This window comes from Lepeophtheirus salmonis, chromosome 11 (genome assembly GCF_016086655.4).
Source record: "Lepeophtheirus salmonis chromosome 11, UVic_Lsal_1.4, whole genome shotgun sequence".
Lineage (NCBI taxonomy): Eukaryota > Metazoa > Arthropoda > Copepoda > Siphonostomatoida > Caligidae > Lepeophtheirus > Lepeophtheirus salmonis.
In genome coordinates, this window is record NC_052141.2 from 4,534,806 (window position 1) to 4,558,640 (window position 23,835).

The 23,835-nt window shown below is 32.9% G+C and overlaps 1 protein-coding gene across 2 annotated transcripts in view; it reads left to right on the forward strand.

Annotated features, from left to right (window-relative positions):
• LOC121126140 (thrombospondin type-1 domain-containing protein 7A) overlaps window positions 1-23,835 on the forward strand; it is a 286,559-nt gene that overhangs the window by 52,343 nt on the left and 210,381 nt on the right. For both annotated transcript variants that reach the window (XM_040721441.2, XM_071891671.1), the window contains exon 5: window positions 13,474-13,650. In XM_040721441.2, coding sequence (XP_040577375.1) covers window positions 13,474-13,650 — 177 coding nt within the window. The remainder of the gene's footprint in view (window positions 1-13,473; window positions 13,651-23,835) is intronic.

Sequence of the window (23,835 nt, forward strand, 5' to 3'; positions counted from 1 at the left end):
TAGTTTAAATTTCGTTCTTACATAAAATTTTCTACAAATTGTCAGAGCAAATTTTCACTTATTTTTTAATACATCAGCATCTAATATTTTATATAATTCTAAATATTGTGGTGTTTTTTTTCATCCTTATACATACATCGAGAGGGAAACTATAATCGTTCAATTTTTTCATCGATAATAACATATTATTTATCATTATCTATACCTAATTAACAGGGTGATCTTGTCTTTAAGATGGAGTGAGATCCTCAAGAAATTTTTTAATTATATCACAAAAAAAGATACTTGAAAATTGTAAATTAGAGAATTAAGTATTTTAAGGATAGGGAAGTTTAAAACTGTTTCTTTTGATAAAAAAAAAAATGATTGATAAAGTTTGAAGCATTTCATGAATGACATGGCATGAATATGATATACATTAGGGATCACTATGATCAGTGTGTCCTTGTTTCTTTTTGGACGAAATGGTATTATATATGTGTTTCCCTTCGAATCTAAGCCAATCAAAAACCTCCGTATGTATAACAAGTACAGAGGTAGTTTATATTTTGTGGAATTCTAGCCTCGAAATTTGTTCACAGGGATGGCAAAAAAAAATAAAAAAACACACGCAGTGGAGCTCCTTGCAATGGGGTGGAGCAAACCCATAATTACCTACACACTCTTCTAGTTCCTTCCCGACTCAGAAGCCATAACACCTGTCGAGGTTTAAGAAGTTTACAATCTCAATATTACCTCGTCCGGCGCAGATATCAACAAACACACTCTGCCGTTTCAACGATTATGGAATAAATATTTCGTTGATCGATGCCATTTTTTTAAATGATCTCAACCACTTCTGGCTAGCCGCCAAATTTCCAACCTCCGCATGCACAGTAATTACAGGTCCTCAAACTTCGTTGTTAAACAACGGCCTCACACTGTACCAGATGGTCCATTAAAATCTGACCACTTACTAATTCAATAAATATTTAAGGTTGAGTGTTTTAAAGTAATTCATATTTCGATATATTAAAGCATAGACAATTTGTTACAAAAGAAAACGAATCTGAGCTTTTTACCTTACGTACAAGTCAAGAAAATGATACTTGAACGTGATTGACGAATTTCCATTCGGACACTCCAAGCAGTTGGGCCTCTCAAGGAACACTGTCTACGCTGTCAACAAGTTCTGAAACGTTGGAAAGGAACAAGAGCTCTCTCAAAAGGGCCAAACTGAAGTTGGAGGAGTTAAAGAAATCAATCCAGGCTAATCCCCTCAAGTCCACGCAGCCCCATGCAATAGATCTTGTGGTTTCACACAAGACTGTCCAGAGATCTATCAAAAAAAGTGGGTGGAGAGAACCTTGTGAATTTTGAGAAGCTACTTTTGACACCGACAATGAAAGAAACCCATGTTCTCCGTTGCAAGAATCTTCTTAATCAGTCTTTTGAACTTTTTTTTTTTTGAAACTTTTGCCCCCGTCCCTACAGCCCTGGTGCCAATCCCCTTGACTACACCTTTTGGATACATGTCGGGGAAGACCTTTTGTGGCTATGATCCAAACAATGAGGTCCTCAAAACCACTGTCAGCCAGCACTGGGACGCCATGACAGAGGACTACATTCGCAGCGGGTGCCAGGCCTTACATCTCCGCCTGTAAGCCATCATTACCGCTAATGGTTTAAAATTCAAATTTTTCAGATTTTAATAGACCACTGGGAACGTGATATTGCCTCAGATTTAATGAAACCTACTTCCTGGAGCTCATATCTTAAATAATTGTGGGTATACTAATACACAACTGTTCCAGATAGCCCGTTTTCGTAATTCGATAAAGTTAATCAGCCCCTTAAAACAATCCACCCTATTGCCAAATATACATATCCTTAAAAAAAACTGTGTTTTTTTATGTGTGTAAACAAATCGATATTTCCAATTTATTAGACCTTATTATTATTATTTGCCAAATTACACCTTTTTATCAGTAGTGAGCAAATAAATGAACGTGCAAAACAAATACATTCATAACAGTAAAAAATAAATAATATTACTTATAAAAAAGTAAAGTGAAGGAAGAGACAGAGAAAACGAAATTGTTTTTTTAGAATGATTTAATGAGTAGTATATCCGTGACTTCATATAAATTCTATATAATTTTTCCTTGATTTCCAGTATCTTTGTGTATTAGAATGGATTTACTAATAATATACAACGAAAAAACATTCTAGAAGGATCTTTTTCATAGTTGAGTTATATTTATATATGTCTAGCAGAGAGCGACCGCGTTGAAGAGATGAATAATAGAGAATAGAAACAAAGAATGAAGGTGAAAAAAAGAAAGTGACAGCAATAAAGAAGGGGGGATATACATAGAGAAAGAGATATATTTGACTTACCTCAGAGGCTCCAAAAAATATCATTAGAACATGCTTGGTTAAACTATACGTCTACTTGCTAAATTTCAAACTGATCTGTTCGTCTGTTTTGGACTCCATGCGTAATAACAACAAAAACCGACTTATAACTAGAATGAACACTCGGTAGAGGTTAAAACCTCCACTTAAAACAAAATATTGAGTTATGTATCTCAATTTGTTTCAAAGTTATAGTCGACTATGCATTTTTTACGAGGTATTTTACCTTGACATTTGACCTTCACCTCTCAAAATTTAATGACCTCTTACTATGACCATATATAAATATGTCGGTTACTAAGAAAAACATTGTCCTATGTGTCTTCCTCAAGGCTCCAGTCTACTCCCCCACGGACAATTGTGCGTGTAGGAGTGCTGTTATCTCAATATTGTTCTCATACTGCGTGCACATATTCACCACTAGGACAATTTTTTTTTTTTTTTGGAATTGACAGCTTATTCTTCATAGGAAAATTATGAAGAAAATGACTGTTCACCTCTCAAAATATGCATGAGATAAATAATAACAGCTGGCCCAGTACACACAGCCCAATGATTCATGGACATATTTGAGCCAATTATACACTTTGTATTCAAATTAATGGGATAAATTAAGATACCAAAGATTTGTAGCTATAGTTTAGAATCGTTATTTGATGACAAAGACTTATATTGGCCCCAATGTGGTCTCTTACACATATATTACAATATATGCAATAAGTCCTGAGACAAAACTATGTAAAACTCAATCTTTTTAGCAACGTTCAACTTTATTAATCAAAAACATAGTCTCCTTTAAGCATGTTCAAATTGTTCCACCGATCTTCGAACTTTTCGATATTCTTCTTGTAGAATGATATTAATCTATATATTTATCACTAAGCATTTGTGACAATCAATTTTGGTTACTTTAAGAGTGCAATTAGAGACTGGCTTCACCAATCACAAAAAGTTAAATATACTTATTGGTGTTCTACACTTAACGTTCCGTGCATACTTTAAGTTTGTGTTTGATCCAATGCATACATCTTGAGATATAGCTCACTAAAGACATCGAACGAAAAAATACTCAGAGCTATTTACTTAACCTAATATCATTAATAGAATTATCTGATATATCCGTCAGAATTTGATTCCGATAGCGGTCTTTTATTCATTTAAAAACCTTAATTTGTAGACGTCACACTGATGCATTGAATCCTACTACACAACATATTTTCCTCCAAAAATGTACTCCCTTAAAAAACACAATTCCACTGGACTCCTTATCTAAATGTATGTTGACCTCATCTCTCATGGGTGCGTTCAGTATGTCCATATAGTTGACCAATACATTGATACAATCTATGACACGTTCTTCAAGGCTGATTGATGGATGAATCTCTTTCACAAAAGGAGAGAGGGGGAACCGTTAGACCTAAGGGGGCAGTAGAGACCTCTCTCTCTAGATAAATAAATGGAGAGTCCATTTTTATTTAATTAAAATAATGGTGGACATTCATTCAAAAAGAATCAACCAACATATGTTACTAGTATGCACAATCAATGAATAAAAGTTGACAAACCTATTATTTATTTGATGAATTTTTTTTTGAATTTCTATACATTAAATATAAATGAATTCATTGTTAGGGTAGTTAATTGTGTTGTGACTCAGTTTAAAACCAAAGTTTTTCGGTTTCTATCTATAAAGCGATTTTTCTCCTATCCTAGAGTGGCACAAATATGAACTATGCAACTCTAAAACACTTTATGACATGACGTTATTGGTGGTCAATGTTCAGAATTTTGAAACATTACTGATGTCATCAACAGTTCATCTATAGAATGGGTCTAAATCAATTTTCTGTTTGTTCTCGTGATGACCGAGCTTATTAAAAGAGGAGAATTAGTTTGTTCTACTAAAAAAACATAACGGTATCTGACAGACCTAGGATTTTCTTACCGAAATTCTACACTTATAATCCTCAATTCATCTATAGAATAGGTATAAACCAAATCTGAAATGAGACCGATTCAGACCGAACTTCTTTAAGAGAAGGTATGAATAGGCTCTAGTGCAAGATATATCTGTCTCAGACCGATCTAAAATTTTCGGATCGAAATCCAACTAATCCATCTAATCGACCATTGATCAATAGAATCGAATTTAGACCGGATTTTAAATTAGAATTTGAGTTTTTTCGGTGCACAATGAATAACAAATTAGGGTACGCTGTATAAGTTTTCCAACACCTCATACTCTCTCTTTCTATCTCGTAATTGGAGACAGGGACTATGGAAAGTTAAAATCCAATTATCCTTACCTTTAAATACCAAGGAAATAACTTTGGAAATCGAAGAATAAATTTTTGCCATGAAATTAGGATGAAAGGGACCTACATTTTTTCAATATATTTGAACAATTAGCGCTTTGGAGGACCATGAAAGTTGTAGATGAAAGGTCTCATTATGTGGAGAAAGTTATGAGTTTCTCTATTATGGAGTATACAGGAGAGGATTGGAGTCGATCTATAGACTGAGGAACCAGGCCAGAGGGTTCACATCGTAGGCATAGTACTTAACACAATCAGATATGATATTTTCCGGCCCCTTCCTCAGTCCATGGATATACTCCTTTTCCCTATCCTCCTACACCAATAATATGATTTTGCGTCCCTTCATTTAACAAAATTATTTCTTTATTATTATAAGGTTTCGATAATTGAACTTCAACTTTCTGCTGTCGCAGTCTCCAAAGAGAACATATGACGTTCGGACAAACTTATACAGTGTACCCAAAAGATATACCTAGAACCCGTAATAGCTGTTGTACTTACGATGAAAGTCAAATCATCCTAAGGACCGGCTCTAGCACTAAAAAAATTACTAAAGGCCAGACTGATAGGATTGCAGTCTTTATAGTTTTTTAGAACGATCCAACACTACTTAAATTGTATGCCAATAACTAAGTTAGGGTGGCCCTTAATCCTACGTTTCCTTTCATTTTAAAATTATATACGTAAACAAATGTACACTTTTAGTCAAAAGTTGAATAATTAAGAGCGCCCACAACCTCCGAATGCGACTCCAATTCTTTGGTACATGAATATATTATCACTATGTGGACCAATTGAAAGTATGAAAATAAAATACAGACACTTAATTTTGACTACACAATAGGAGACACCCTAATATGTAGTATATCTCGAACCACAATGTTGTGAGGACCATTTATCTTTGTTGTTAGCTCTTTCAAATGTATACATATATTCAAAGAAAAACGCCAAGAGGGAGAATACAAACCCCTAGATAATATTGCCATGAATCCATTATACAACAGACATGAATAAATATTTATCTTAATTCAAATGGACATAAATGTGCCAGTTCCTTTTACATAGAAGAAAAGAAAAGAATAAGAAAGGGTTTATATTTGTGGCCCGTCAATATAAAAGCAAGCTAGAATGGGTTTTCTCTAAATTGTGTCTGTGTGATAGTTGTATTTTACGTAATATGTTATACGAATATACGTCAATTTCTATCAATAAATTATTTTTTTAACCCTTTCCAGACACGGCAAAATGTGTTTAAAGTAGCCAAAATTGATCATGACAGTAAAATAATGATAAATTGATGGATTTTATTTGAAAGGGTCATATCGGAGCCAATATGAGTCTCATAATTCAAGTACAGGTTCATATCTATAGGTAACATTCCTTCGTATTTTAAATCATTCACGACTATGAAAGATACGGCGTGGAACTTGAATATATTTCCTTGATCTCCAAACAGCTCACAGCTAATCAAATGGAGCGTAATGACAGCTAAGCTGCTTCCCAGTTACCATTTTATTTTTCTTGATGTCTTATATTTGCATACTGAAAAGGCTTACGATTTACAACTCTATACATAAATGATGTATATTTTACTGTTGAATAATATTAGAGTATCTTTGAAAGACTCTCCCACATCCCTTTTCTATTTTTCATTCTCATTTGAATAAAATAAGTGCATCGTGTAATTTTTTTCTTATTTTGACGAAAAAAATGATTAATTCTTATACAATAAAAATGGATCTGACGTCATTGCCTTAGTAACAAAAGGACACATTTGAAATACAGCAGAACACAAGAACTATTTTTATCTCTCTAGGACAGTAGTCCCAGAAGTAATCGACCCAACAAAGGAAACACAAACTTTTTTTGAAAAAAATAATTATTCTTGAACATAATCTCCTTTCAGCTCTATACACTTTTCCCAACGATGCTCAAAAAGTTTGATACCCTTTTTATAGTAAGAACTTTCTTACTTCCCAAAACAGCAATTCATTTCTGTAATTCTTTCTTTATAGTTGTAAAATATTTGACCATTGAGTCATTTTTTTTCAAGTTTCACAAACAGAAAATAATTTAATTTAAAACATTGATTGCTGCACATCATATAAAAACATACCATCAGTACGAGCACATATAAAAATGACTTTAACTTGTGGTGCCCCTGGCAATACTTTGCCGGATTTTTTAACTGGTGAATTGTCTTGATGAAGTAGCACTTTCTTTTTGCCCAGTCGGTCCGTTTTTATTAGATTTCTTCACTCAAAATTTTCAATAAATTCGCATGAGACTCCCTTTTGATAGTTTTCAAGATTGTGAATGAAAGTTATTCTGCATGCTTTGCAAAGACCAACACCATGACCTTTTTTTCAAGAAAATACGGGCGTCACCTTCCCTGGAGCTGGTTCAACCTTATCAGTATATTGTTATGAAACGGTATAAAAAGTTGTCATGGTTGCTGTTAAGCTTTGCTAAACAATCAAATAGACTTCATGGACTATTTTTTCGCGAGTGTGAGGAAACGCGGCGCGTTTCTTGTAGACAGCTTTCTCCTGTTCCAAATTTTCATAACATATGCAATTTACCCACTTTTTGAAATGTCTACAATGTTTTCTAGTTTATGCACTTTCAGACAACGACCCACCTGTGTATCGTTATGGATTTTATTTACAATTTCTGGAGTTGTCATCTCATTTGGTGGACAACTGGAATGCTTGTCTTGGCGGCTCGTATGTCTTCTTTTCAAATCAGCTAGTACAAAATTTTACTTTTGTAAAAACAAAGGAACAGACAGACTCAGTGTAGAATTTAGTTTAGCTGGTTGGGCTGAGGTCATTCAATTAAAAATATTGTATCACTTAACGATGACCAATTTTCGTTACTTCAACAAATTCACGGACAACAGTCACTATTGATGGCTGCCAAATAAATACATAGCAACGTTGTGCCTTCAAACTTAAAACCTACGCTATATAGATTGTTTACTTTTTAATATAATGATCAGCGCGTAGTATTAATAAATTTATTAAAAATTATAAAACAATGAATAACCATCAACTTTCCTTTAGTATTCAAACAATGTTTGGCTATCTCTCCGTCCCCGACGCCTAATAACTCGGAGCAATGTTGGGTACTCTTGCTAGTAACAACTATTTAAAACAAGGGTGCCAAAAAATTTCCCTTCCTTTAATATTTGCTTCCTCATTGTCCATCAAAATGTAGAATTAAAACATTGAATGAATTTGGCAAAAGCAAAAAACTTGTATGAAAACAAAAGGAACTTTAAATTATTTAAATAAAAAGCCCCCCTAGTTACACGAAAAACACAGGAAAAAGACAATGGGAGATCACTTTTCATTGTAATATTTAGACAAAAAAATAATAAAATGCGTAAACATACTTTTTATTAAAACAGTTGACATTCATGAGATAGATGATAATTAGCAATAATATATTTCAGGCTTGAAGTTTATACGGCTTAGTCCCCAATCAATTGTGCGTTCAGTCATTTAATCAAAATGGCGCTCACTTATCTAAGACTAACTTTAGCCATGTATAAATTTAAGAATGCACATATCGGATGCGTAGGTGGAATCTTGACACTTATAAAAGAGAAGGATAAGAAAAAAATAAAAACATTCTAAGAATGGATAATTCCTCCCACCAGCTGCTAAACTGATTGAATTGGCAACTCTTCCAAAACAATTAAAAAAGTGAATCGAAATTGGCCTCTCAGAGAGACAAAAAAATCAAGACTATCGCCTGTAACACACCAAGAGATATCCGAAACTTGACTTAGGCATGTAGGTAGACTATTTACAATGTCAAGAAGGCCATTAACACGTTATTGGTATCGAGACAAGCTTCAACAAGATGGTGCACATGCGAAACCGGCAAAGATTGCACAGTTCTTTTCAGAGATCAACATAACATTCTGGCCGGAATCAGTGTGGCCACTATTCTCACCAGATGTGATCCAATCCTACAATACTTTCTGTTGGAATTTCGAGGGCATGGCCATCCGGACAATCACACCCAATCTCGAAGCACTCAAGGCTTCTGTTTATGAGCACTGTAATTCCGTGAGCCCCAATTAAGTTATTGCTACTTTTCAGAGCTTAAAACTGTGTATCAAGGCCATTATAAAAGTCGATGGAGGCTACATCGAAGATAAGAATCGGCAATACATGTGGCAACATCTGCACAAAGTTTAGTTAATGTAGCTCCCCTCGTTTCAGAAATTCAAATTGTTAAAAGTCCAGATTCAAAATGTCTAGATATCAATTATGCACACGGTAAGACATTTTGGGTCGCTGTTCTAGGCTTGGTATACTTAGAAAGCAGTATTGATAAGGCTCTTATACTCCCCTAAGAGTTTTACCCTCAAACAATACTTTAGTTTCGAGATTTTGACATATTTCAGTTTAAAAAAAAAGAAAATCCACATGGTCACCCTAACAATTTGAAGAGTTTTTGGAAGAGATCCGCTTATCTGCTATGATGCTTCATTAGATGAGTTCCAATCAGCTGAAGAGTAGGTGAAGGAAATAAATAAGGACATTGGTAAGAATTACTCCGATGTCGAAGGCCAATTCTCCTCCACAAGTCCAACAAGGGCTTACAATTATAATTCCGCAACAAATCTTTAACATTACTCTCTGTTTTTTATGAGTGCCTTCAAATGTCTTATCAAGTTTTGAATATAATTGAATTTAGTACAAAATGTTGATGAGAAAAGCTGAGGAATAAAAAAAAATCTTTGTAAAAACGGAACAGCTAAAAAATGCGCCATGCCTTCATCATTAGATATACTCTTCTCTACCTGGATGAAAATTTAGTCGAAAGTATTGAGTAACTACGTGTGAGTGTGCTCATGAAATAAGGGGAATAAAACCAAGGAAGGTTTTTTTCTATATTATTAAAGGAAGGGTTGTTTGTTTGTTCGTGAACGCCTAAACAACTCCCAACAATACAACATATAAACTTGAACCTCCCTATTTTTTGCAGGAGCTGTAAAAATTTATTTATACAAACATTTACTCAGAAAATACACATGTAATTCTAATAAAAACCTATTATGAAAAAATAAAGAATGACTCCTTGAAAAAACGGAAATAATATGCTTGTTGTTAACTGAATTTGGTTTTAATTATACCTGTAAATTTATTTGAAGCTTTAGATGTGTAATTAATTAATGCTAGATTTGTATAAGAATTACAAGGGCTTAACGTATAGATATTTTTCTTTAAAAAAAAAAAAGGTGGTCTGAAAAGTGTCCGACCTCATCCGTAAGATGGCGGAACTTGTAAATAAAAGTTAGTAACATCTATCTAGTATCTGTTGGCAGTTATTCATCAAAGTTTCACCCTTTTTAGACACTCAGTTGTTATGTAACAGTCCTTTGAGTGAGTTGATATATATGAGTGTTTTTTTGAAAATAGACAAAATTGATCCAATCTTTGTGACCTGCCCCGTCTGTAATTTCGCTGGGAGAAGTGTGTAGAAATAAAAAGAGGCCCTGTTGAAAAATAAGATAAGAAATTTACTAATTCTTTATCTGTTTGAAATATTGTTTACACCGTAGCTTAAATATTTACTTAGTTTTTGATTACATTTGATATCGGTAAACAACAATTATAGGATACTATTAATAAATATTTAAATTGTGATTTGGAAAATAATACACAACAAGGAAAAAAAATTCTTGGGACTCACGATGGAAAAAATAAATAAATATTTGATCATCATTGATTTTTAGATAGTTGACAATTAATTACTAAATAACTATACCATGACGTCATTGACGAATAAAAGATGACGTATTTAGAAAGATCAGAAAGTTACAAAAAGAAACGCTGTAGAACGAAACTTACAGGCTTGGGAAGCAAAACGTGGACTCTTGAGCCTCCTGGTCTTCATGACCTTTGTAAGAAGATGGTGTAGGGTACTTGTGTATGGGTACTATCCCAAGTTCCCATTCTGGGCCTCCTGATGGTACTAGTTGCGATAGAGAATTTGCTGTGGAGGCGATTCATCAATTTGGTAAGGTCTTCCATGATCTTCTTCTCCAAGCTTGACGACAGCTCTGGATTTCTCGTTAAATTGTGCCCTCAACTTCCTGCTTTCCTGGAGAGGGCTTCTGCATCTTTTTTAATCTTATACACCTTGAAAACCAGGCTCCTGGAGCACTTCAAATTGTCCGTAATCCTTGCCACATCAAACTCAGCATCTAGGAGATCTGAGATGTGCTTCCTTTTTGCATACATAATGATGAGATAACAAAATGTTTATTATAGTTTCCTTATGTACAAAAGATGGCTGAACCAGAATATCAAAAATAGTCACTAACATTTCCTATATTAATAAGAAAATTAATAATAATTTAAAGTACACCCTTTTCTGCCAAATCCTGTATATGTGACTTTTTGTATACGTACTGATACAGTTCCACTGGCGATTGGAAAACGCTATAACTATATATTTGCAGAAAGCAATAAACGTAGTCTGCTGGTTCCCAAGAAAGCTGGTATGATTGTTCTCAAAATTGTGTGTATGCTTTGAGGAATTATTGACCATTTATATTAATAAATTATTCTTTCCAAAATTGATCCTTGCAATAAAAGAATGAGATACTGAATTTTTTTATATAAAACGCCCATATCGGGGCTACTATAAGTATTTTGAATCAAATAAAAGTCATCATCTATAGTTAAACTTGTTGGTTATTTGGATACATCCCATAAATTTGAATACAAAGCCTTTAAATTAGTCAAATATGCCTATGAAATATTACGTTGTTCGAGTGGATACATAAGTTTAATAATATATATAGTACAATGAAAATTGGGATTATCTTCGTTTATTGAATTTTCTTCAAGATTGTTTTTGTATTGATGTATGACAAATATGTTATGACTTTCTTTTATGCTGATGGGAGTTGTGAATATATTTTTTTTAAAACACATGAAACCTATACTTACTTTTATACTTTTAGTAATTTACTTTGAATTGTTTTAAAATCATATGTAATTAATTAAATGGATTCATATTCAAACGCAAAAAGAAAGTCGGTTGTGTATATGGGTATGAAAGTGATACAGTCAATATATATATGTACATTCTGTATAAATATTTACCAACCTGCTATGACTTTCCTACTAGGTACACAGTCAAACCACACAAGCAGAAATTTGTAGATGCATAGAATATCTTGTTTGTTGTGTGCCTTTTGTTTTATGCCTATTTGATGTTTTACATATGTATGTATGTAAATACAATACGGAAGAAAGCGGTATTTGACTGACATATATGTATATCAACCCATATTCTTTTGAATAGTTAGATATATCATTTCATAAATTAATAATTAAAATAAAAATTATAAACCAGATGAAAGAGATGTGGTATTTGCACATTTGGTAAGAGTCTCTTACAAATCTCATTTTTCATCTCTTTGACGAATGGGAAATCGTGGAACCTGTGAGACAGTTAGTGGACAAAGAAATAAAGGGTGAATACGGGCTGGAACTTCTGTGGTAGTGTTGCCATGCTAGCTATTTTCAGGCTAGATCTAGATTATTTTTCACTTGTATTTATAGTGTTGTAAAAGTGTGAGTGTATACTACAAACACTTTTCAGGCATTATTGTGCTTGACCAGTTCAGTTGTAAATTATTGTGCGTCGAGTATGGAGGTCTTATAGGACGAAATTCGCCAAATTTTACATTTTTACTACCTGAAAGGTAAAAACGCGCATCGAAAGCGAGCAAGGAAATTTGTGATATATACGGAGACGATATTCTTTCACGTCCTGTTGCAGAACAGTGGTTACAAAGTTGTTGTTTTTTCTCGCTTAAATATCTCTACTGTGAGCAACTTTACTTTTTGAAGCTGGGATTCGAACAGAAGCGGTCTGCATTGGTGTATACGAGACAATAAGCCATTATCAAGACAACGCCGGGCCCCCACATTTTTAATGACGCACTAGAAGGATCACATAGCTCCGATAGGAAGTTCTTATACATCCAACCTACAGTCTACACCTGGTACCAAGTGACTACCCCCTTTTCCTTTCGATGGCCAACACCCTTAGTGGTACAAATTTGGCTATAATAGAGGGCTGTGAAAATTGAATTTCCGAGTTTTTAATAATAGGAACAAGGCCTTCTAGGAGAAGGGCATTATGAAGTTGGATTGCCCTTGGTAACAAGTTATCGAGCAAAACGGACTATACTTAACTTAGAGTGGATGATTTTAGCACTTCATATAAAGTATTGAAATATAACGAAAAATACAAAATTACTTTTTCTCCAAACTAATATAATAATTGCAAAATGTTTTGTAATATATAATATAGCAAAAAAAATCTATAAAATCTATACACATATTAAAACAATTGTTTTTAAAGTCAAAAACGGCATTGACGTCATCCTAGGGTGTAATTTTTTCTCTCATCCTAGTGTTAAATAAATAAAAAACAAAACAAATAACAATTTTGTTAAGATGATTTTAATTAGATTATGAATACATTTTAATTCCCTTTTAATTTACTAACGTTACTTACTTTCTTGAGTCACAAAAAAATCCTTTCTCTTTCCCCCCTCTAACTCTCTCCCTTAAATTAAAAATTCATGAGAAGGGATTTACATTTTAATGATTTGAAATTAAAACATTAATAATACTTTTTTGAACATATGTTAATTCCCTTCAATGTCTAAATATGAATCATTCACAAAAACTATATTTATTTATTTCTATTATAGATACATGCTTGTTTCATCAAGCTGGAGCGATTGTTTAACCCTGGATCGTCGCGGAGATCCTGCTATCTGCGGTGGGGGTCTACAAACACGCAACATTTCATGTCTACGAAGAGAGACACAGCAACCCGTGGATACAAGCCTTTGTTCCCATTTAATTCAAATCCCACGGATTCAAAGGTAGGTTCTCTTTGGGAGACGTGAAAGCTTGTAATATATATGTATATAAAAAGATGTTTAAATATTATAAAGAAATCATGAGACAAAGTTTGTATTTAATTCATGTTTGTTTCAAATTCAACAATATATAAAAGAAATTACAAAGTTTTTCCTTAATTCTATATTGATGAACACATTTTGACATGTTAAAAAACTTTTTAAAAAATCATGTGTGTCTCAGAGTTGAGTAAAATCCATTTAAAGATTTTTTAAAGCATCATTTATATACAGTGTGCGGCAGCATAACTTCCTTTTTCTAAATGACAATAAAGCATGTTTTATTAGTACACATTAAAAGCTTTGTTTCACTCACCACGCAACTTCAAAAACCACCACCGTGACTTAAGAAAGCATTTAAGCACCCTCCAATTACTTCAAAATATATCTTTGCCCAATGTGTTGATTAAGCCTGTGGTAAAGACACTGAGCAGGTTAAAAACCACTGCTGCTAATTCTCAAAGCATATAGGTCCTTGTGAAATGCTCCAAATTTAACTCTGGACCCATGGGTTGATTGGGAATATGACAATGCCACCAAGCAGGTTAAAAACCCTTTGCAAGCACTTCACAAAGCGTTTAGGTCTCTTTCAAATTAGCCCCAGCCTCATAGTTTTTAACCTTATTGGTATTTTTACCGTAGCTTTAATCAACCCATGGGCCTTTGTTGTACACAGTTTGAAAAATAGGTAATGCCCCCCCCCCATTGTTCATACGGAGAATAAATCAAACTTTGGTATTTATATACTATGCATTGTAAAAAAGAAGTAATGTTGGGGTAATTTGTAACATTATAAAGTAACCTCTCTAAAAATAGATTTCCATTCAAACTAACTTTATATACTGACTTTCTAATTAACTGTGTGTATTTTATATGTTACTAAGAAGCTCAAATCAAACATGGATTACCCCTTACCTCAATAGAGTTTTGGTAGTAACAAATATTCGTATATATTTGATTAAAATGTACTTTTATTGCGTGAACAACTATTTTATGCTTGTCAATAGGGAAGGAGGAATCCATCATGGGCGACTCGCCCATACTCACCATCTCTCTTCCCCATTTATTGTCTATTTTTATGATATCGATAAAATGAAGGTGGAATAATAAAACAGAAAAAAAATCAAAATAAATGGTTTATGGTTCTGTTAACATATATATTGTTATATTAAATATAATATTTAATAGTAAGTGACTGATTTTTAAATCTTATTTTATCACATTATTTTTTCGTTAAAAAATATGAACGTCATTGGATAAATTAAAATTTACCCAATTGAAATTAGTGTTGGGTCAGTACTTATTTTTTTGTTCCAGTTCAATTTAGTGTTAGAAATGGTACTATTAGTCTTTGGGACCGTCGGTCCTTTGGGGTTTGAGTAATCAAGGACCAAAATTTTATAAGTTTATGGACTTATATGCAGGACTGAACTAGACGGGATTTGAGTGTTTAGTCCTTAACAAAGACCAACACAATTGAAAAATATGAGGAGCCCAGTTAATTTTGTTCAAAATATATGAAAATTAAAACAGTCATATTTTTATATTTTCTAGTATTTTGAATAATTAATATAATAATTTAAAGTTTTTCCATTTAAAATGAACAATCTTTTGGTAATCTCTTACATCATTCTAAAAAAATAAATTATATTAATTTTGTTTCTTTAACTATATACTCCGTTTGTGAGTTTAAAATCTTTCCTACAAGCACCATATATATTGCTCCTCCAAGTTTGAGAAGCATTGGATATTTGTTTAGCTCCATTAAACAACCAACTAAGTAATTTCATATAATATAAAACTGCTTGAAAAAACGGTTCTAGCAAGATTTACCTGTAGTAATAGTATAAATTTAGAGAGCTAATGATCTGTCTCATCTACAGATAAGACTGACCCATCTAAGGATCTTTAGATAGTTTTTCCATCTGAAGAAAATATTTTGCACATAAATTAGTAGTAGTATTTTATTGTGGATCATCTGTTGATGACAAAACTATTAAGGGATCCTTAGATGAGTTTGGTCATTCTGTAGTAAAGATAGGAAAGATCAGGTCGAATATTTAGACATAAATATTCTAGTAAATTTTGATTCCCCATCCGAAACCAAAATTAGATGGATACTTGTCTCGAATGTTATAAGCATTTTAGCTAAAATTCGGACATTAATAAAAACATCATTATTGCAATGATTATTATAATAATATTGTACCACACAGCCTGTTTCATCCTAAAAGGAATGGAAAAAAGGGACACAATCACTTGGTAGTTAGCAAGTTCTTTCAACTATAAAATGATTACTCAATCATTGTTGACAATAGTTTACAGCTTAATAAGAACTCATTCGTATCCATTCCATCAATATTAAGGACATTGCTTTAAGAAGAAAACATTGACAGCTGACAACTAAACACAGTATACCTTTTTGTGTTTGTGAGGTAACACCATGTGGAATAACAACGCGATGCAACCGTATAAGTTGACGTGGATCCAAGACCAATATAAATTCTATGAATATGAATAAGTATTAACTGTTTAGCAAAACCATACACTTTTCAAAATCTGGAAAATCCTTTGGATCTTTTTAATAATCCGTAAAAGTTCAAGTAACCTTAGCCGGTTCGAGTCTCCAATCTTTTTAGATAATACGGGTTTACTTCTACCATACCCGGGTACTTCAGATCCCGCTCCAAAATCCGTAAATATGATAAATCAGTCGATGAACCATTACAAATGTAGTTAGATTGCGGGCAATTTTCTGCATATGATCATTTTTCTTCGGGCAATTTACCTGCAGACAATCCTTTGTGCACATGAAAAAAGTATGAGGGGGTTTTATCAGGAAAAAGAAGTGGGGGGGGAGAGAAAACACCCCTAAAAAAAATCGAACTTTGATAATTGGTTACGTCTGTTCCTTTTCTTTACTATTGAAGTGTGTAAAAAACTTTTTATTTATTTATTGTGCTTTAATGAACAACATCATTCTTTTTAATATGGCTGATTGAATAAGGATCAAAGGGGGCGCATTTGTGCGTCATTAAAGTACCTTTATATGTAGGTAGGTGTGGAAGGGTGTTAAACATTAGTTTTATTCTTCATTTCAAGAATGAAAAAAAGAAACTTTTTGAGAGGGTGTGTCGTGAGAAATATAATTTATTTGGGGTGTAAATGCTACATTCGTCTTTGTTTGAAAAAAATATATATATTTAATATTGATTTACAAATGAAATAATATAATTAGTATGTTGTCAAGAAGTATTATTTATTGAACAAACTAGTCTAATGACAGAGTGTTCTACTACTAATATTGAAAATAATTGTTAATTTTTATTTTTGCTTCGTATTGATAGAGTTATAAAAAATATGATCAGAAAGGAGTGTGCTGTTTTTTGTTGTTGATAATCTAAATAGTTTTTATTTTATTCTAAAGCTGTTATCTTTATTTAATTATTGAAGAAAGATAATCTAAGTACAAAGTAATCATTAATGCAGGTGCTCATGGAGCACATATCGATATCGAAGCGTAGACTTACCGGAGCTCTGATATTTGGGATGTCACAGCCTATTTTAAGCCTGACGGCCATTTAAGCCCGACACTAAATGTACTGGGTGATTAAAAAAGCAAGTTTTTGATCACCAAGTATATTTGTGTGATAGTGTTGAGACTCGGTCCAGCACTGAATTATTTTTTTGGTTCGATCTTAAGTTATTTTTTCTAGACCGACTTGGACCTATACTTCCGTCTATACCACGGTCTCAGACCGTGGACCGATTTTTTTTTGGGTATAACGTATAATATATCGTATAAAGTCATTGTAATTGAGAAAAAAAAGATATGATGTTATAAACAATTTATCTTTAAAATCGGTCTAGACCGACTTTTTTGGGACCAAAATTAACTGAATTTTTATATCATAACTGTACGGACCGAACTTTTTTGTTTGAACAAACTACTTTGGTCCAACAAAAAAGTTTATTAACCCAAGTAGTCTGAACTTTAAATAATTCAACCTAGTACTTAGAAATATTTGCCCTATAGAAATCAGGCCTCATAAATCAAATCTATCGTTTTTCTCATTTTTTTGAATTGTTATAATCAATTTTGGCAACAACTTTAAGTGCAATTTGCGGCACACACAAAGAGTTGATATGAATAATTTGTTGATAGAAATGGAGTTTAACTATTCCTCAAACAGTACAAATGTAATCAACACTCAGTTTAAATAGAAATATTCTAGCTTGATTTTGTGTTTACGGGCCAAATATTTAGAATAAATATAATATCGTGTGTGTATTTTATTTTATTTATATGGTACTTTATGACACTATAAATATATAATGGAATTTTTTAGGACCCTTTTAATTCCATATCATTCTTATATCTTTACATAAATATTTATACGTATATAATACATTTACTTCCAATTCCAGAATTTACTCATATCTATGTAGAGATTAGATAAGAATTTTTTTGTCTCTTTTTTCAAAGTCTTTGAAGTTATCATCAGTGTGTTTGTACCCTTTTCCCTTATAATAGTAATGATTGTATCCTCATCAAATACATTAATGACGATGTTTCATGACGTTACCAAAGGAGAGCTGAAACAAAATGAACATGTTTTGTTTATGTGTCATGTCTCCTAGTGTAAAAATCTATGAGCTACAATAAAAAGGCAACTGTTGCACCAGTATCAATCCCAAGAAAGCTGGAGAGACCATTGGCATCTCTATCCAGACTTCATACTACAGCAAGAAGTGCATTTTAGGCCCATACATCCAAGCAGTACCAAAAACTTCTTCTGCGAAAATATGGCTGACTTCTACCCAGTATCCATGTGTCTCTTCTCCAGCCATGACTTCAACCCCCTGGGCTTTGCAGTTGTGGCATTTTGTAGAGGACTGTCTGCTACTCCTTTCGTATAAATTAGGATTCGCTCCAAAAATGAAATAGTCTTGGACTTCATCGTCAAAGTTTATGAAAATAGCTTCATAAAAAACAACAATTATTAAATACATTTTTATTTCAAATTTAGGCATTGAATATTTCTTAACTTGAGTACGTCTTTACCATAGAAAAATAAATAAATAGAAGCGACAAGTTGCGCAAATCATTGAACAAAGGTATCTTCTGACGAAAGGTCTATTATATGACGTCACATTATTACAACTAAATAAATGATATTCAACTTTGCATAACTCTGATGAACTTATTTTCTTTACTTGACAACGTTCAAAAATTATAATATAGCTTTATACCAAGGAATTTAGTAATAAAGAGTAATACCTTGTCTTACGAATTACATTCGTTCCTTGACTGGAGTTCGTAAATACAAGAGGGTTCTTCCCAAAATTAATAACTATCATCAAATTAAACTTACAATGTTCTCAACTTTTGGTCCAACTCGTATATAAATAAAAATTCATATACATATTACAGTATTCTTAATTGAAATTCTTACTGTGCCTTAGTTATTACCCTTTCTGATAGCTGACTTGCATTGCTCCATACTCACAGTTTTAATCTACTATAGCCTTAAAATGCCAAACTACTCATCGAAATCGCTGTGTCATCTTTATGGCCGATACCCTTATTGTAACTCACAACCTCTCTACCAAAAATAAATACAAAAAGAGACCTAAAAGTACATTTTAAACGATAAGGAATACAACTCAATGTATTTTCCCAATTAATTAATTCGTTTTGGATGAGTTATTTCTCCTGTTGAGAGAATTATTATTAATTAATAATTTTTGACAGTTTTTTGGGTGAACAAAAAATGATTTTAATAAGGAGTTGTACTAATTAGTCTATACATAATATATATAAAGTTTGATATTAGAAGCGGGTGTCAGAGTGATTTACTATAAATGCGCTTTCGTTCAGGTAACTATTTTTCCCCCCTCCTGTCTTGGTGCTTTCTCATGGCTTTTATTGAGTTGTTGTTAAGTGACATCATTTTTATTAAAATTATAGTTTATGCCTCGTCTGTTTTTCTCATGAGACTTATATTTTAATGCAAAACTATGTTTGTTTTCTCCGCTTTTGCATGTGGTTTGTGGCATGACTAACGATCCCTTTATGGCCCTTAATCTATTATTTACATGTATGAGTGAATGAAGAAATAACCTTTTCTTTGATAGTATCAATATAATAATACACCATCGTTAAGGCAGTCCTTCTAAATAAGTATATATTTCTTGCTATATGAAGGAATATAAGGATTGAGATATTTGACTAGGTATATCCAGTACGCTGTTACAAACCTTTATTCAATTTATTATACAAATAGAAAATCACAGTAATATTCCGAAATAGCAGGTAGTTTTTTAGGCATCTACCAACAGTCAAAAAGCAGTGGTTTTTCTAGTTGGTATTCTGTACAGGAGTTGGTACATTTCAAAGCTACAATCATTATTATTTCATCCTTGAAGACAGAAAATATAAGGATAAAGTAATCACTTCATGAAAGACGGAGAGGAACAATGAAGATTTGCTCAGGACTTATAAGTGTAAGTTTTTGTTGGGCTTGGAGTAGAATTGAGGATCTACATCTGAGTAATTCATGCCTATACAAAGTGAGGACGCAAAAACTTAAAGTAACATTACATTACGATTTTATCCCCGCTATTTTCTATTACGAGGTTTCATTATGCAAGCAAATAACAGCTGCAATAAAAATATACAAGCTTGTATTTTTATCCCATGTCTCTAATTATAAAAATGACCGAGCAACAACAAAGAAGGAACGCGCGTGCAATCTCCTTCACACCGCTATCATTGCCGAGAAGGCGGCAGAGTCTGTTGGCATCTTCTTCCCTTCTGCCTACAATATCAATAACTCCATTACAGCCCAATGCAGCCAAAACTTCTGCAGAAACAATATGGGTGACTTCTGGCCTACCTCCATGTCTCCCTCACCTCAACCCCATGCACTTTGCAATTTGGGGCCTCTCTGAGAAGAACATCTGCTGTGCCTCTCATCCTAATTACGATTTTCTCCAACTTGCAATCAAGACAGCCATGAACACGTCTTTCATCGTCAAGAGCTGCTTCACCGGCGTATGTAAGCTGTCATTTCTTGTGAAGGAGAACACATTGGATACAAAATATAGTTAACTATATTGTTTATCTATTTCAATATTTGATTTTGAGTTATATGAAGATAAAAAAAATTACGCTATTTGTAATTCATGCTACTGTAAACTTGGGTCCCCACTTTGTAAATTAATCACTTGTACGTGAAAGATGAGTTGTAACACTAACAGCTTTTTGTAGGGTTAAGAATATAAGTCCCTGTTAGACTAAGAGTAGAATAGAGGAACGATAACGAAGTAATTCAAGTCTATGCCCTTGGTTGATACGAGTTGTGTTTATTACTGTCCTTTCACGGTTCCTTGCAGTTGATCTAATATGACGTCATGATAGTTAAGCTGCTCTACTTCCAAATATTCTTCAAATTGTAAGGGTGGCCTTGTTCATTTTCTATTTCTTTTATTCTTTCATACCGGGTGCTCATATTCTATGCATTACTGGTTGTAATAGTAATGCAGAGCTTCAGTAATTGCTTTGTGTCTCCTCAATAAATAATTATACAACTTCTTTTCTTGTAACCATAAAAAAAACCTACTTACACTCTTACCCCTTGTTCAACCCATGTTTCTGTACTATGTATTCACAACAAGGGTAGTGGAAAGGGGGAGAGTATATACGACATACACACATACCCAAATAGAACACTAAGAATATGTTAAAGAAAAAGAAAGAAAGGGTTGAACACCATTATAATCATGGTTCTTTATGCATAATGGTTCAAAGAAAGCAAAGAATATCTACATTCACAAAAATGGATTTATATACAAAGTATATACATATGTAAGACTACAATTAAACTTTTGTCCTGGATGACTCACTCAACGTTATTTTGTATCTCTATATACTACATATATACAGGAGTAAGCAGAAGTATCCGGACAATATTTTCAAGTAAGTTTAAATGTTAAAAGAAGCATTTTCAGACTAAATATATTGGCTATGAAATTTAAATTGTACAATTAACTGTTATACCATTCAATATGATCACCCTCATCAACTGTAAACGGGACATACAGGATAATAAGCTGCCCTTTAGTACATTTTTCTTCTTGCCGCGGAACACATTCCTCTTCAAAAAGAGCTTCAGGGATCTGAAGGATCTATGAGGATGTTTGTTTCTCTTCACAATTAACCCTGAACACAACCAAAAATTACAAGGGCTAAATCAGGACTTTTGGATGGCCACTCATCAGCTTGGATAACGACTTGTAACTGGTTGTCGAAGTAATACATGACAGTTTTGGCCACATTACAAGGCGTTGAGCCTTCAATCCACATGAACTTTGTATCTGAAGTGTATGTGGCTTCCAGCCATGGCATCACAACATTCTGAAGACGGTGCAAGCACACTGAAGAGGTCACCATGAGACCGTTGTCAAAAATGTGAGCATGAATGATATTCTTGTCAATTTTGATCAAGACCACCACAATTATGTAGGAGGAGAACTTGGTCTTCATCACAGAAGGAGCATTACCTCAGTACTGTAGCAATCAATAGTCATTCTTTAGGTTGTAAGGAGTGTCTAAGGTGAAGTTTGACTCACCAATTAATAGATTTTTGATGCCTGGATTTGATTTAATAATTTGGCGGAGTTTTTGCCTCTTTGTAACCTAATGTCCTTCATCTTTGTGGTAAGAAGGGGACGTCAATCCCTCTAGTAGGACTTCAATCTAAGGTCGTAAATAATGGGCCTATCCACCATCCTCCAACAAATACACCTCCTCTTCACTGAATCATGATGAAATGAACAGATTAAGTATAACAAAAAAGGTGGTTGTTTATGTACAATACTTTCAGGTGAAGTTTGAGCTTAGTAAAATAAACGCATCAGATTTAAAAAAATAAATAAATAGATATATGTATGAATACTTCAGCCCATCCCTGTATATAGATACGGCTGTCAACACAAAACCAAGCTAGAATGATTTTTAATCAAAATTGAGTCTGGGTTACATTTGTATTCCTATTTGATCATTTGTCCATTTCTATCAACAAATATTTGGGATTAACCCTTTGTTCTTTCCCCAAATTGCACTCTTAAAGTAACAAAAATTGACCGTCATAAATAAAAAAGGAAATTTATATATTTTATGCTTGAAAAGGCCCATATGGGACAATATAAGTATATTATATCAAATGAAGTTTTAAATTATAGGGAAAAGTCTTGGGTGTCTATACTGATCCTATTAATTTGAATAACTAGCCTATAATTAGCTCATATATGTATATGAAATGTGGAACTATCTCTATATAAGTTAATAATTGAAAACAATAGTAATTTTCCCCTTCTTTTTGCAAACGAATATCTACATGACTCCCGGAGCTAACAAAAAAAAATCAGCTCCCTAAGTGTCTGCGTTTGCCCAAAAGAGCGTGTGAAAGTGGCGGGAAGAAATAAGTTGTACACTTTGTATGTAAGACTACTAATAAATGTCAAAGAATAAAGGAATTTCGTCCTGAATGACTCATTTAACGTCGTTTTGTATACATATATAAAAATACATATGTAATACATTTATTTCATGAATAAATTGAGATTCAGAGTCAGTATATACATATATATATATATGAATCCAAAATGGCTATAAAGTCCATTCATCCACAATAAGCAACATTAGAAAGCTTCTTTTTTTTATCTTGTATCTTTTATAAAGTATTTCATTTCTGTACATATTTATTTGACAAACTATCTGATAAATTTAATTAACAGATATATTTCGTGTGATTTCTTTTTTTGCAATTCTAAAATGGATCTAAAAATAACCACACAAAGCTGTCTTTTTAAAAGCAGATGCATTGATCAACGCCTATGAATGATGTCTGTCAAAACTGGTTTGTGCATTACTCTTTGTTTAAATTGAAACTGATATTTGGTGACTAAAACCTTCGCTTTACCATATATATAGTAATCTAAGTGATTAATCTCTCTTTGTATTTAGAGTTGAACAAATAAATATTTGATCCCTTGGCGATTTTTTTAAGTTAGCCAACTGACAAAGAAAATAAGAATAATTTTTATTTTGTTTTAAAATAAAATTTGTTTTTACATATATTTCAT